At 32.6% G+C, this 15638-nt stretch overlaps 1 protein-coding gene across 1 annotated transcript in view; it reads left to right on the forward strand.

The window, feature by feature from the left end:
- The window catches only part of LOC117179416 (ATP-binding cassette sub-family A member 5-like), a 134296-nt gene extending 124692 nt beyond the window's left edge, over nucleotides 1–9604 (forward strand). Inside the window, exons 23-25 of the mRNA XM_033371184.1 lie at nucleotides 5032–5239; nucleotides 5312–5651; nucleotides 5741–9604. Of these exons, the coding sequence (XP_033227075.1) occupies nucleotides 5032–5239; nucleotides 5312–5651; nucleotides 5741–5844 (652 nt within the window). The 3' untranslated portion in view covers nucleotides 5845–9604. The remainder of the gene's footprint in view (nucleotides 1–5031; nucleotides 5240–5311; nucleotides 5652–5740) is intronic.
- The last annotated feature ends 6034 nt before the right edge of the window (nucleotides 9605–15638 follow it).

Raw genomic sequence — 15638 nt, forward strand, 5'->3', positions numbered from 1 at the left:
AACTCCTTGAATAATATCGAAACAGTCACTCAGTTTCCCATTCACTCTTACACTCGCTTTGCTACCTGTATATATTGTTTTTATAGCTTGTAGGAGCCATCCGTTGACTCCATACTCTTTCAGGACTTCCCAAAGTTTACTTCTATCTACCTTGTGAAAAGCTTTCTCTAGGTCAGCAAATGCACAGAAAACTTTTTTCCTACTCAAACTTTTTTCTGTTATTTGCCTTAAGCTAAATGTTTGATCCGTACATGACCTTCCTGGTCGCTTTTATCTCACTTTCTCTTGTATATTGGTACGATAATCGCTTTTTTCCAATCGTCTGGGACGTTTCCCATCTCGAAACATAAATTTATCAATCCGCACAGTCTATGTGGTATGCACCCGCCACCGTGTTTAAGCATTTCAGCGTTAATACCGTCTACCCCGGCAGCCTTACCGTTTTTCAAGTTCTTAATTATATCCCTAACCTCAGTGACACAGACATTCTCAATTGAGTTTTCCATCGCATCGTCTTCAACATCGCAGTTGTGATGTCCTATAGCTTCATCTCCGAATTGTCTCCTAAAATAGTCTCTGAAAGTCTCTTGTATTCTGTCTGCATCATATACCATTTCCCGCCTACTATTTCTCATGTTGAAAAATTCTGTACTTTTGTTTCCTTTCATTTTTTTATAAAGTAGTTTCCTGCTTCCTTCAAAGTCGTTTTGTATTTTCATCTCTTCTTCTGCTCTAATTGTATCTTTACTTTCCTTAACTAATCGTTTGAGTATCCTCTTTTCGCGTCTATAATCATTTCTACGTATATTTCTTTCCTCATTGCTAAGGCCTGCGATGTTCAATGTTCTCTTGTACGCTTCTCTCTTTGCGTTTTGGGCAGCCTGAATTTCATCATTCCACTACGCATCACCAGACATTCTTTCTAGAACTGCGGTACCACACACTTCGATCGTACATTTAACAAAGATATCCCGTAACATTGTCCAGGCTCCCTATATATCTTTTTTTTATACGGTCCTCCCATGTTGCCCTATCTATGCTTTCGATTATCTTATTTTGGAAATTTATTCGCACATCCGGTTTCTGTAGGTTCTCAATTTTGATTCGCGTTTGTTTTGCTTTCTTGGTTCTCTTTTTTCTCCATCCCCGAACTAAGTTCATTTTTGAGATCAGAAGGTAATGATCAGTATTGCATTCAGGACCCCTCATGAACCTTGTATCTTTGACTAACTCTCTTAGTCTTTCATCCGCAACAACAAAGTCAATTATACTGCGGTTATTTCCTTTAGACCAGGTGGACATGTGGATCATTTTATGCCTAAACCAAGTATTTGTAATAAACAGACCCCTTTCTAAGCATAGACCAACTAATTTATCTCCGTTATAGTTTGTACTTGGATCCCCAAAATTACCTAATACTCTTTCTGTATCCTGATTTTGTATCCCCACCCAACCGTTCAAGTCTCCTAGTAGAATTATTCTTTCCCCATGTTCGCAAATGTTTATTGTGTCATTTAAACTGTCCCAGAAGGCGTCTTTTACTTCTCTAGCATCAGTATCAACTGGCGCGTAGCGTGCTATGATAAATAGTCTTCTGATTCCTACTTTCATTCTAGCCCACAGCAGTGTGAGAGATACGAAACCATGGTCTCCGAGATGCTGCTTTGCTCTTTCATTCAAAATCAGACCTACTCCTTGTTTACCATGTGATTCACAGTCTACTCCTGACCATATTTCAAATCCGCCTTTCAACACGCCGTTTTTTATGTCTTTGGTTTCGCATCCCTTTTTCTTTGTTTCAGGCACACATAAAATGTGTAGTTTTCTCACATTCATAGTTTCACGAAATTTTTTTACCTTGAGATCATTTACTCCCCTAGCATTCCAAATAATCCTCCATTCGTCGCCTGAAACATGACCTTCAGATTTTGTCATTAAAAGTTCAATTAAAAGACTTCAGTTAATAAGAGAGGGTTGGGAGAGGGGAGAGGTAGAACTGGAACCGAGAGAAGTTTAAAAAAATTCAAAGATTTTAGGGATTTTAAAGAGATTTAAAGGTATTTAAGAAAATTTAAAGGATTTTAAGAGATTTGAATTAATTTAGGTCAATTTCGAGAAGCTTCGAAAGATTTTAAATAATCGTAAAGAAGTTGAAGTGACTTCAAAAAAATCGGAAGAGTTTAAGGATAATGAAGAAATCTTACAGGATTTCTAAGAGTTCAAGTGATTTTAAGGAATAACTAGGAACTTGACGGGATTTTAAATTTTATTTTCAGAGGATTTAAAAATATTTCCATAAGTTTTAGTAACTTTAAAGAATGTTAAGCGAGTAATTTAAAACTTATTTGAAAAGGTTTGAAGTTATTTGAAAAAATTCGAAGATTTTAAGGATTGTCAAGAGATATAAAGGAATTTAAGAATATTTGAAAGATTTTACGTGATTAAAATTAATTTTACTCAATTTCGAGATACTTCGACAGAATTGAAATGATTGCAAAGAATTTGGAGGGATTTAAAAAAGTCGGAGAAGTTTAAACATTTTCAAGAAGTCTTTTAGGATTTCTAAGAAGGATCACAATCTTTGATCATTTTTGTTTTCTCAAAGTGCAAAAATAATCACTTCACATCTTTGAAAAACACACTTTAACGAACTACCAAAATTCAAAAATGTTAACCGCCAACTATCCCAACAATGCAATCTAACCTCAATCACAGCGCATTATATTTTTTCTTGAAGGATTGTCCAAATCGCACACTCCCCAATTGCTAACAATAATTGAATAAATGGCTTTTCTGTCTCAGAAGTAAAGCCATATTACAATTTTTCACTCACTTTCGTCTACAAAAATTAATTTTAGTTAAAACTCCTATGTAATCAATGTTTTGCAGTCCACCAAGTGGTATGGCCTTATAGATTTCGACGTTACCGACCGAGTATGACCTAATGTTAGAATACTTAATTGTGAAAAATGAAGCTGTAAGAAAATAGATTTGGTTCCACATACAGAACAACTGAAACCTGATTATTTATACGGACTCATCTGAGCTTGGTTCACTATTGTATGGAGCAGTGGAATTATTAAATTGAAACGTTTTTGTATACTGCAATCCTGTAGAGTTAAATTATTTCAATTCAAATCGTGTAAAATTAAGAATTGTCCCATTGTAATTTATACTTTACAGAATTCAAACATTTTCGTACAAATTAAAAATTTACAAACTGCAACAATTTAAATTGTAATGTTGAACATTATAATTATTGCTAAACAATGAATTCATTTAACTGTTGGGGTTCGCAGTGTGGAATATTTTAATTTTTAACTATTTCAAACAATGCACACGCTTCAATTTTTTAAATTTTCATTCAAAACACTTCATTTAAGGTATGGGCACAAAACAACAGGTTTCTAGGGCAAATATCTAATATTATTTTATGAAAAAATTGTTTATTAAAAAAACTGCCCTAAGCTTTTCTCTTATCACTTCCTACTAGATTTTTGAAAATGATCTGATTTTAATGAATGAAAGTTTACCTTCTTCGGAAAACTTTTGTTTAATTATTTGAAAAATTCACAATTTTATTTTTAATAATTCGATGACGCCAAATTAGAGAGTATCTTCTTGCCGATAAAAATATACCTAAAAATGCATAAGAGGTCAGTGACATTATATTTCGTTAACACTAACATATTTTATGTATTTTTTCATGCTGAGCACGAATCTGCCCGTAAAAAATGTCGCTCTCTTGCCGCTTTCAAGATGTCGATATTTTCATTATCGAAAATTTCTATTTTTTCTGTTTTTTGAATTACACGATCTCATTTTGAGCATTTACAACTCGCAGGTACCTCCGACCCATTTCCATAAATTTTTTTATTGTGTGGGGGGGATGCAAAGTTTGACAAAGCTCGTGGAAAGGTTCGGGAAGGGTTCGGGGTATATTAATATTCGAAAATATCCAGACTGGGGGGCATTTACAGTAGGCACCCCCGACCCCCTTCCAACATTTTTTTGTGTGGGGGAGGGGGCGCGTAAGATTTGGGGAGGCTTGTGAAAAAGTCGAAAAAGGGGTTAGGGTGCCTTCTAATTCGAAACGATCCCGATTTGGTGGAATTTACGGTTCGTAGGTACGACAGACTCCTTTCCGCCCGTTTTTGAAGGGTTAGGTTTGAGGGAGGGGGGGTGATTGCTTCGCCAGGGTTGTTCGGAGGGAGTCTTTCATTTTACTCGCGTTATTAATAAAAAGCATACATGACTCTCGAAAATGGTGAGAGAGCGACACCTTTTTGGGGCAGATTCGTGTTCACAGTATCTAAAAGTACATCAAATATGTGACTTTTAACAAAATCGAAGGTGATCAACCTTATATGCAGTTTTACCATAATAAAAGTTAAATATTTATACCAAAATAAAGTCAAATATGGTTCAATTTTTGAAGCCTTTAATTAAAAATTTATCATTTTTAAACGTTTTCAATTTGTGAGGGTCATCTAATCATGAAGTTACGAAATCGAAATGATTTGAAAGCTGAAAATAATTAATAAAACTGTCATCCGAAAATTCTAACTGCGCAACTACTAAGGCTGTTGATTTGAAACATTTTGGTGCGATTGTAATTTCAATTTTAGAATCATTTAATTTGCAACAGAATAAAAATGGTTAATTGTTATAATTTTACACAGTCAACTATTATTATTCAATTTTAAATATTATATTACAATTTTGTAAATATTTAATTAATTTTTGATTAATCGCATTGAAGCGATTTATTCTCATTTCCCGATCTTAAAAAATGTTCGCACATTTCCTGACTTTCCCTGACAAGCGTCCACCCTGAATAAAAAATGAAGCAACAAATTTCAAGAGAAAGTTATCATCTATTTAAGTTCTATAAAAGAAACCCTTATATAGGGGGGTATAACTGCTGTTCTATTAATTATAGTCCCACCGAAGCCCACCGTGGTAGAGATGATGATATGTTTAGAGACATATTTTCCAAATTCTAACAATTTTACTTTTAATTTCTCACAGGATTGTAGATCTCTATCTGTCTGGTCTACAAATCCACGAGCATGCTGAAAAACAAACACAGGAATGTTCTGGAGGGACGAGAAGAAAACTCAGTTTTGCGATGGCAATGGTAGGCTGTCCAAAAGTAGTTCTTATGGACGAACCTAGCACTGGAATGGATCCACGTTCCAAGCGGTTCCTATGGGACACAATCCTCGCTAGTTTCCAGGTTTCTAGCTCTCTAATTCTCAATTCTAATTTAATCAATAAATTTGTTATAATTATTACATTTCTTTCATAGGGAGGAAGAGGAGCAATCCTGACGACTCATTCAATGGAGGAAGCAGACGCACTTTGTTCCAGGGTGGGTATCATGGTGAAGGGCGAGCTGAGATGTATTGGTTCAACTCAGCATCTCAAGAATCTTTATGGTGCTGGATACACCCTCGAGATGAAACTTTTGGGCGGAGATTCCACTCCGACGACTCCGTCTGGTGATAGAATGACGGGTTTGAAGGATTTCGTTGCGAGATTGTTTCCCGATGCTAATTTAGAGGAGAGCTTCGCCGATAGACTGGTCTTTTCTGTGCCCCAACATGCGGTACACTCGCTGGCCGAATGTTTTACGCAGTTGGAAAAAGGTAATCTATCTGAAGAATAGAATATTTTGATGAGCTTATTTTCCCACAATTATTTTTTCCAGAAACTTATGTTTTCCCCTTTTTTGCAGCTAAGATAGATTTAAGCATCGAGGAATACAGCTTCAGCCAAACGACCTTGGAGCAAGTGTTCCTCAAGTTCTCTCACTATGATGAGGTGAACGAGGGAGAATGATGACGAAGACTTTCTAGTGGTTAAATAGTGATAAAGTGATAAGTCCATTCCATGAAGCGAGTAAGATTTATTTTCGAAAAGTGCGTAAGTGTGAAGTTAATGCACCCAAGTTTCACAAGCGAATAATCATGATTGGACTAAAAATTGGGTGGTGAAAAATCAAATCAGAGACAATATTGAGTAATTGGATCTTAATGTGATTGAGCTTGGGTTTTAAACTGTGACTACTCGAATGATGCGAGAGTGGTCAACTGGTCAGGGACCATTGAGGAAGTGTTCTGTCAATACTTGAGTTATTTCTATAAATCATACTCAAAGAATCGCCTTGATCGCTTCTAACTAAAACTTTGAATTTCCGATTTGACTCCTTGGCACTCGATTTATGAAACAAAAGGACAGGAAAATGAATACACGCAGCCTCATACCCAAAAAACCCGTGAAGAGAGAATCATATTTTCTAATTTTATCAGAAGTAAAATCAGGAAATGTGATTTTCAAGAGTATTCTGATGAATGTATTACTGTTACATAGAGTGGTTATGAAAAATGTGACACAAAAATAACAAAGTCAACGTCCGTTACGCCTTCACTGGAAAACCCTCTCTTCTTTAGGAATTGAAACTACACCATTTTTTTGCTTTTAACGAAAATAATGCAAAATAAGCAGACAGCTAATAAGATATTAAATACAACGTTAGATAGGAACGAAGATTTTTCTCCTCCTCGAATGCTGATCATTAAATCTAAGTCACTTTTAATCAGGGCCGAATTAACCCTTTTGTAAGAACTAAGAATTAAAAATAGTTACATACATGAGTATTTAACTATTATAGTATTTGAGTTGGGTTTTCACAAAAATGCGACACAATCATTTTATCATGCAACTTTAATTTATTTTTATAAAGTCGGAGAAATTTTTCCTCAGAGATAAGGAATTGCTTCTCCTAAGAAGCGAAACATTGTACAGTTTCAGAAATATGAGAATACTTTTTTTTAAACTGGAACCTTTGTAAAAGATGCTCGTATAATATACATTTTTCAGTGAAATTTTAAAACGGGAATGCTCTCTAAATATGAATCAGTGAAAAATTCACTGATTGAAATAGTAGTTAAACATTTCACTGATTAATCAGCGATTTCGGACTTATTCACTAATCAGTTCAGTAACACCAGAGTAAACCATGTGAAGCATAACTTCTAAGTTTTTAAGTTAAGCGTTGTTGTTACTCTTTTACTTAAGTAGCAAGAAAAATTCCTTAATGGAATATATTTTTTTAATTTTCGTGCTGTAAACCTGCTGAATTAACTGCGGGATAAATATACTCTAACTCGTACAGGAAGCACTTACTTAACTGGTTTGTACATGACAGTCCAATCTTGAAATTAAAGTAATATGTGAGGTTGTTTTTCATGTAAAAGCATCGGAACTTTTCACCTTTTTTTAACATTTGATCATATTTATGGATTTTAAGTTTTTACAATGATTCTTTAATTAAATGCACTAAAGTATTATTTTATTATCATTTCTAAATTGACATGATGTAGGGCTGCTAACCCTCAAAAGTGGTTATTTCACTGAATCAGTAAGGAACCTTTCACTGATTATCAGTGACCCATTTCTAGCTGTTTGAATCAGTGAGTGGAGAATACATGGTTGCGATTGTTGTTTGGGCGCGTCTGATTTCTGTTGCTTTCAGGACAGGCTCTAGAGAGACTAGAGCTTGCACAGGTCAGTCCGTTCTCACTTTGGGAGCTTCCACAAGATGGCAATCTGGCACAATGTGATAATAAGGGGGTCAAAAATTCGCCAAAAAACTGTGACATCCTTTATGGAAACTCCCTTATTGAATAAAAGAGTCTGGGATTTATCACTAACATAGTAGAATGTGCCCGACGAAAAGTCGCGGCATGTACTGAGAGGAAAAATACTCGTATATCAATATGATTACTTCATTTCACTTGTACAAAGTAGTTTCAAAGTAAGCATACATTTCTAGGGACTTTCTCAATTTTGCTTAATCTTAAGAGAACATCGGATCGTAGTCTATAGGTTGTTATCTCTACCTGACAATTGCGAGTAGGGTGATTGAAAAGAGAACATTCTAAATTATTAACTATTAATAATTCTCGTATGGGAAGTTACTTTTAATAGTAGCAGTAGATGAATTTATTCCACCCTGCTAAAAATATCTTAAAATAAATTTTGAAACGTTAAAACTTGCAAAAAAGAATTTTTTATATTCAGATGTGGATGCTGTTTTACGTGGAGAAATTTAAACTTGGAAAGTGGGAAAACCTTCGGATTTTAATATATCGCCTGATTTTATTTCAAAGTAATTGGAAACTTTTCAAACAATCGTTTTCGAAATTATTTCAAGAACAATTTAATTTCCCAATGTTTTACTTGTAAACGCCTGAAATTTTTAACAGGGTAGATTAAGTTTCGTTTGCGGCAATGTATCGAATTTTTGATTCGCTGGGAATTTAAGTTTGAATTTTAGTCCCTACCGATGACTAAGACCCTGTAAATAACGATCGTCATGATTTCTTTGCGAAAAAGTCTTAAGTATGTACGAAGAGAGAACGTAAGCAAGAGCAGAATTAAATCCTAAGTTAAATTACTTGTAGAAAAAAATGCTTGATAGTGATTCAAGCGAGGAAATTAAGGATTAAATTGTGATTTACTCTTTTATGGATATAGCCCGTCGATTTTAAAGACCTGCCGTGGTCTGAACCTTAGGGTCGATATGGGCTCAAACGCAATTGCGAGAACTGAATGAAACATTTTATAGATGAAAATATAGGTAGTGAAATTTGAAAACTTTGTCATGATGGGATAACATGTTTTTTTTTGTAAATATGATATTACACGAATAAAAAACAAATCATACTGTAATGAAAATAAAATGATGAGGCGCAGGTGCATATGCCGGCATTTATAGGTACTCTGTGGCCTCTAGCGATTAAAAAATAATATACAAATTTAGTCAATTATGAATCATCATTCTGGGAAAAACTGCTGAGCCTTTTGCGAGTTTTATTGATATATGTTGAAAGAGTGTAGATCATTTTTTTTAAGAAGTTGAATCGCAGTGCCAGCAGTGCAGTCCTTTTGTATTTTTAAATTGTTTTCTGTGATTGCCGCAAAAAATATGCGTAATTGCAAGGCGTGTTCTTAATTTATGAAAAATCGTTTCGACTCGAAGGTGAATATCGAATTTGGACAAAATGTTGCCTCAGTTTCCTTCCTGTTTCCAAGTTGTTGTTTATTGAACGCTTCGATGCAATTTGTGAGCAAAATTGAATTTTTGAATTTAAAATTATTATGTCAGTTAATTATCTTTAGAATTCATCTTTTTCTCGAACCAAAATCAGAAAAGCAAAAACGAATATTTATTAACGCAAATTTTACTTTGTGTTAAATTTTACAACATAACAAAACGTAAAAAAACTGGTCATGTATATATATGCGATCATTCGTAATCTCTGAAATAAAGATTGCATTTTCTTACAATTTTTTTATAAGTTTTTCAAGGTTCTTAAAAAAGACACTGTGCTTATATCACTGATGTATTTCTTCACTTTATTATATAGTTACAAACAACGCGATTCATCTGCAATGCTATAATAACGATTCAAATGGACGAAGTCAAGTAAAAAGGAACAGAGGAAACTGAAATCGACACTAGTTGTTCTGTAAAATGAATGTAATGAGGTGTTTGACAGAAGCTTTTTCACTAATAAAAATTAGTTAAACATTATATACGACTTGATTTTCATTAATTAGACATTACTTAATTTTAAAATCCTTATAATATAAACTATGCACCAATGGGAGCGTCCCCTCCCACTTGGTGTAAACCATTTTTTTTTAAATAAAAAATATATGATTTCAGACGTTTTTTGTAACACAGACATGATTTATGCTCATATCGAGGAATTCTGGAAACTTTATTCAGAGTGGCAAGGTTTACTTTTAGGCGCTTATAATAATAATTATTTAATGCTAATTGCTTTATTATGTACATTTTTGAAAGAACTAAATATTTTAGGACTCCAAGATAACAATTTAAATTATTGGGAAAGTAATTTCAGATTTTACAGACCAAACTGCTCTCAAAGCAGAGGAAATAGGGTGATTTATAAAGAAAATAGAGAAATAAGTTATTTTAAACGTTATTATCGCATGTACCATATTCTTAAAATCTTAAGATTTCAAGTCGAAATATATTGCATCTTCAACAAATTTTAGAATTTTCAAACAAGAAACATTAATTTTCAACAAAAGAGTTAAGTTTTCCAGCTAAAAATTCAAATTCTGCAAAAAAATATTTGAATTTTATACCTGAGACGATGAATTTTCAACAAAAAATCCAATTTTCGATTTAAAAAAATGAATGTTTATCCTAATAATTTGATTATCAACCAAAAAAATTAATTTTTAACCAACCAGTTGCATTCACATCAAAATAATTAAATTTGAAAACAAGGCCACATATTTTCAACATGAATGTTGAATCTTTAACCAAATACAGTGAAACTATTCTATAGCGCCGATTTTTGTGCCGACTGTGGGTGGGAACTAACTCATTGTAGTCCGCTCCACTTTTGTTTGTTTACGCCTGAGTGCTCGTCTGAGTGCAACCGCAGACCCCGCGCAGCTCCTGTTACACTTACCTGTGGCGCGGGTTCAATTCTCGGAAGAACTATAGAAGGGAGGTCTATTGAAGGTAGATCCACCTATTAAAGGTAGATCATCTTCAACCAAAAGAACGAATTTTCTAACAGAAATGATTAAACTTCAACCAAAAGCATTTCTAAGCAAACAGGTGAATTTGTAAACATAAAAGGCGAATAGTTTAGAACACAGTTTAATTTTGCACAAAAAGTATGCATTTTATATTAAAAGATGAGTTTTCAATCTTCCTAACCAAAAAGACGAATGTTCAAGAAAGCAGTTGAATTTTCGACCAATAAAAGTGACTTCGAACAGTTGAATTTTCAACCAACTACTAGAATTTTTAAACAAAGGAAATGAATTCTTTACCAAAAATATAATATTTTACTTTTTAATAAAAAATAACTGATTTTCAATCAAAAAGGCCTCTTTTCCACCAAAAGATGAATTTTCAATCCAAAAGGAACAATTTTTTATACAAAAAGACGAATATTCAACAAAACAGTTGAATTTTCGACCAAAAGGAATGAATTATGAACCAAAAATATAATAGTAAACGTTCCAATTAAACATGATTAACCTTTAACGAAAATAATTGGATTTTCTTATTGGGTTCTGTTAATTCAGTTATTCTTATTTAAGCGGAAAAAAAGGCAAATTTCCTTTAAAGCAAGGGAAAAAGAGGAATTTCTTTAAAAAGAGAAACATAGAGGGATAGGGGAACGAGTGTTAAGTTTAATATAGATTAAATTAAATTGTAATATACCTATGTAAATATTATGTTAAATATTCAAAACGAAGTTTTTGTTCAGAAATATGAAAGATACTGTATTTAAACGAGCTATATTAATATAAAAGGAACATTCATTTTGTAAACGAAACATTAAATTATAAATATTAAATTGCCTGTTCTCAAATAAGTTTCTGCCTTTATGCGGTGCTTAAAATTGCGCAGGCTTTCTTGATTATCCTAGTATGTAACAATAATTAGGGTGGCTCAAAAACGCTTTGTTATAGAGCAAAGATCTCCCCAATTTCATTTCAAATCCGAAAGAAGACATCCCCTAATTTTATTTCGCTTTTAACAGGTGCCGGTTCTGACTTGAAGTTTCCCGTGTAAAATGCATGGGGAAAAATCACTTTTTTGAGTTTTTGGAATAATTTTTTAGGGTTTCAAAAAATGTGACAAGAAAGTATAGGGGCCTGTTGAGAACAAATGGTCTTTGTTTCAATAATTTTGTTCGAAAATTTATTTTTTCCCCTTAAAAATATTATTATTAGTCTGTGGAATATTTAATAAAATTGGTTCATTAATTTTAATTGTTTAAACAAATATAATTTGTTTAAATAATTTTATTTTGAAAATTCGTTTTTTCCCTAAAAACTATTATTATTGATTTAGTGGAATATTTATTAACATTAGTTTCTTAATTTTCAATTATTTAAACGAATAGAATTTGTTTAAATAATTTCGTTTAAAATTGTGTTTAAATAAATATTATTACTGTGGATCTAGTGGGATATTTACCAATAATAATTAATTACTGATGAATAATTAATTCAATAATAATTAATTTATCAGTAATATTTAAGTAATAATTTGCATAAAGAAAATTTTTTTAAATAAAATTATTCAAACAATGTTGATAAATATTCCACTCAAGAAATATTAATCATTTTTAATAAAGAAAATTATCTAAACAAATTCCATTTGTTTAATCAATTGAAAATTAATTAACTAATGTTAATAAATATTCGACTAGACCAATAGTAATCATTTTTAAGGAAAAAAAAACAAAATTTCGAAAAAATTTGTTTAAATAATACAAAATTAATGAACTAATGATAATAAATATTTCATTTATAATATAATATTCCATTCTTTCATAGGGAGGTAGAGGAGCAATCCTGACGACTCAATCAATTGAGGAAGCAGACGCACTTTGTTCCAGGGTGGGTATCATTAAATTTATAATAATTTATAAATAAATAATTGGTTAATATAAAAAAAAGACGAGAATACAATGGTCAAAAGGTCGATTTCATGGAGAATTGACATTTTTCGTTTTAAGGGTAATTTTTAGGTACTCGCGGGGGTGTGTTAGGGGTGTTTGAGAGATGAAATTCTTCGTTGAATAATTCTTAACAGGCCCTCATACTTTCGCGTCACATTTTTTGAAACCCTAAAAAATTGTTCTAATAACTCAAAAAAGTGACTTTTTCCCATGCATTTTACATAGTAAACTTCAAGTCAAAAGCGGCACCTATTAAAATTTTTAAAAATTAAAAATTAGGGAATTTCTTTTTTCGGATATGGAATAAAATGGGGCAGAAATAATTTTATAAAAAATACTTTGAAAAAAATATAATTTAGTATACCATTAATCAAATACAAAAAAATTAATTTCTGACGCAATAATTTTCAAACTCATGAGAACAATTTTCCATTTTTCATACTTTAAAAAACGTTCAACATTCTGTAGTGGCCAAAAGTGATTTTGCCAGTTTTTTCGTAAGTTTGATCTTCTGCTAGGAAGACTTCCTGTGAAGCTTCCCAGGAAAAAAGAATCTATTGAAAAGAGGACTCTGTGAATTACGTATATGTCATTTGCAGATTTAGAAAGTTGAAACTGAAACGCGGTTTGCGACTATGTGAATCGATCATTTTCCCAAGCAGTTTCAAATATACCATGTATTGCAATGACCATTTCAAGCAAGGTTATATTGAATCGGTTTCTTTCTTTTTGAATGAGACCGACTTTTTTGAGGTCAAGCTGTCATATTTCACACGATTTTTTAAATACATAAATTATCGAAAGATTAAAAGAAATCATGCGGCAGCAATCTGGAATTCCAGTGACAGACACGCAATTCAAAAGCCTTCGAAACCTATTCAACAGAACTGAATTGATTTTTGTTTCGTATGCGGGCGAAATAACTTTTATGGGCAGGATAAGTTTTCTACATTTTCATTCATGAGAGTGTAATGTAATCGTCCAAATTTTCGATTACTGGGTTTTAACGGATCTTTACGTTTCGGCACTTACAGAATCCAAAAATCATAAGATTTTATCGGTGTCTGTCCGCATATATTTCTGTATGTCTGTATGTATGATTGCCTGAATGTTGTAGCCACGCTAATTTTTGAAGGATTTGTCCCATAAAGTGAGCCTTTGATACACTTCCTAAGGTTCCCAAAATGAAGGCCAAATTCGTGAAGCAGATATTTCCAACCAAAATTAAAAACTCTAGAGCATTTTCAAAATTTGAAGAAAAGAAAACAAATTTTCCAAATTTAAAATGTTTTGTCAAACTTTCTTATAGATGAGTAAAAGGCTTGCAAATTATCAAAATAAAATGTTTAATTTCCAGGAAAATTAGAGAAGTTATATACTTTTGATAGTTTTCAAAAGGTTCAGAAAAATAAAAATAAATATTTCTCTAAAAGATTAGAAAATTTTATTTAAATTCATCACTAGATATCAAATATATTTAGAAACTATGTCAGTTAAATTTTACAATTTGATAAAAATTCAAAAAGTTTGACATTTTCCAAAATTTGAATAAAAATTTTTATGAGTTTTAGAAATCTTTGTCACATTTTCTGATACGTGTCAAAAAGAATTGCAAATTATCGCAATGACATTTTCAAATTCGATAAAACTTTGAAGTTATATGCTTTTCAACATTTTAAACATTTTCTAAAAAATGAAAACAAACCTTTTTTAATAGGTTAAGTAATATCAATCCAAATTTCTACTAGATGTAAAGTATATAATCTTTTGAACATATTATCATAACATTTCTTAATTAGACAAAAGTTCAGAAAGTTAGGTCATTTTCGAAAATATGCAATTTTGGGTTTTTAGTAGATTTTAACGAGATTTACAAATCATCTTGATGAAGTTTTTTAAATGGACACGAATTATCGAGCGCGAAGCGCGAGTTTCGTAATGAGAATGTAATCGTCAAAACCGTAGGTGCTTTGAGAACCTTCTTTAAAATCAAATCGAAAAAAATTCAGTTACAATTTATGGCTGTATAATTCCTCAGAAGTTTAAATCACAGTTTTCGATGTAAGTTTTAGTATTTACGATATTTGAAAAAATTTAGTTAAAGTGTGCGCATTAAACGCACGAAAACCAGCGCGAAGCGCGATGCCGTACCCGCGCGCCCTAGGCGCGCTCAAACTTGGCGCGATGCGCCGCGCGCCCAGCGCGCAATAAGAATGTGCCCGCACGGCGGGCACATTCTCAAAAACCGTTTAGCTCCATAATGATAATAAAGGATTTCTACCATATGTTTAAGCAGAAACTATAATAAAATATTGTAAAGAAAATGTTGAAAAAAAGTGTTTTGGAAAACCCCAACTTTTTTATTCGTTCCCATTTTTTACATAGTTTCTGCTTATACTAAGAAGGCATGCTATTAGCTTTATTAGACTTTATTTAGTAAACAAAACAAAATATCACAAAAGAGCAAGTGGTATTTTACATTTTTTGTAGAACTATTTTAGATGTGCAATTTTTATCTGCCGTTTGCAAAAAATGAGAAATGTCAACTTTAAGAAAAAAAATTATCCTGTTTACAAAAGTATTTATCCCGAATAAAATTTAAAGAAAGTCTTTTTCGAAAACTATCTATCAATAATTTTTTATCCCAAAATAACTTCTTTTATAAATAAAAGAACATAGGTAAAAAAGGTAGAAAATGATATTTTTTCAAATCTACTTTACCGGCAGTATGTAAATTTCATTGTTTTCCATCATGGACAATGAACATAGGAAACATGGGACTAGGCATGCCATCCTAACCTTGGCGAGCGGGGTTGAATCCACGGGAGGGGGGAGAATTCCATGAGTGTGTAGAGCCGCCATCTTACGATGTGCCATTTGATTATGCGCACGAGCATTTTTGCCGACATAGGAAACAAGGGATTAGACATGCCTTTGCGGGGGTGATGCAATGAGGGGGGAGGTCCGCCACCTTTTGATGTCCCGCGACAAACATAGCAGTACCCACATGTTTATATTTTCATGCAGTTTGTCGGCAAAAATGCTCCTGCGCATAATCAAATGGCACATCGTAAGATGGCGACTCTCCCTACTAGGACTAGT

Source organism: Belonocnema kinseyi, chromosome 9, assembly GCF_010883055.1.
Source record: "Belonocnema kinseyi isolate 2016_QV_RU_SX_M_011 chromosome 9, B_treatae_v1, whole genome shotgun sequence".
NCBI classification, from domain to species: Eukaryota; Metazoa; Arthropoda; class Insecta; order Hymenoptera; family Cynipidae; genus Belonocnema; species Belonocnema kinseyi.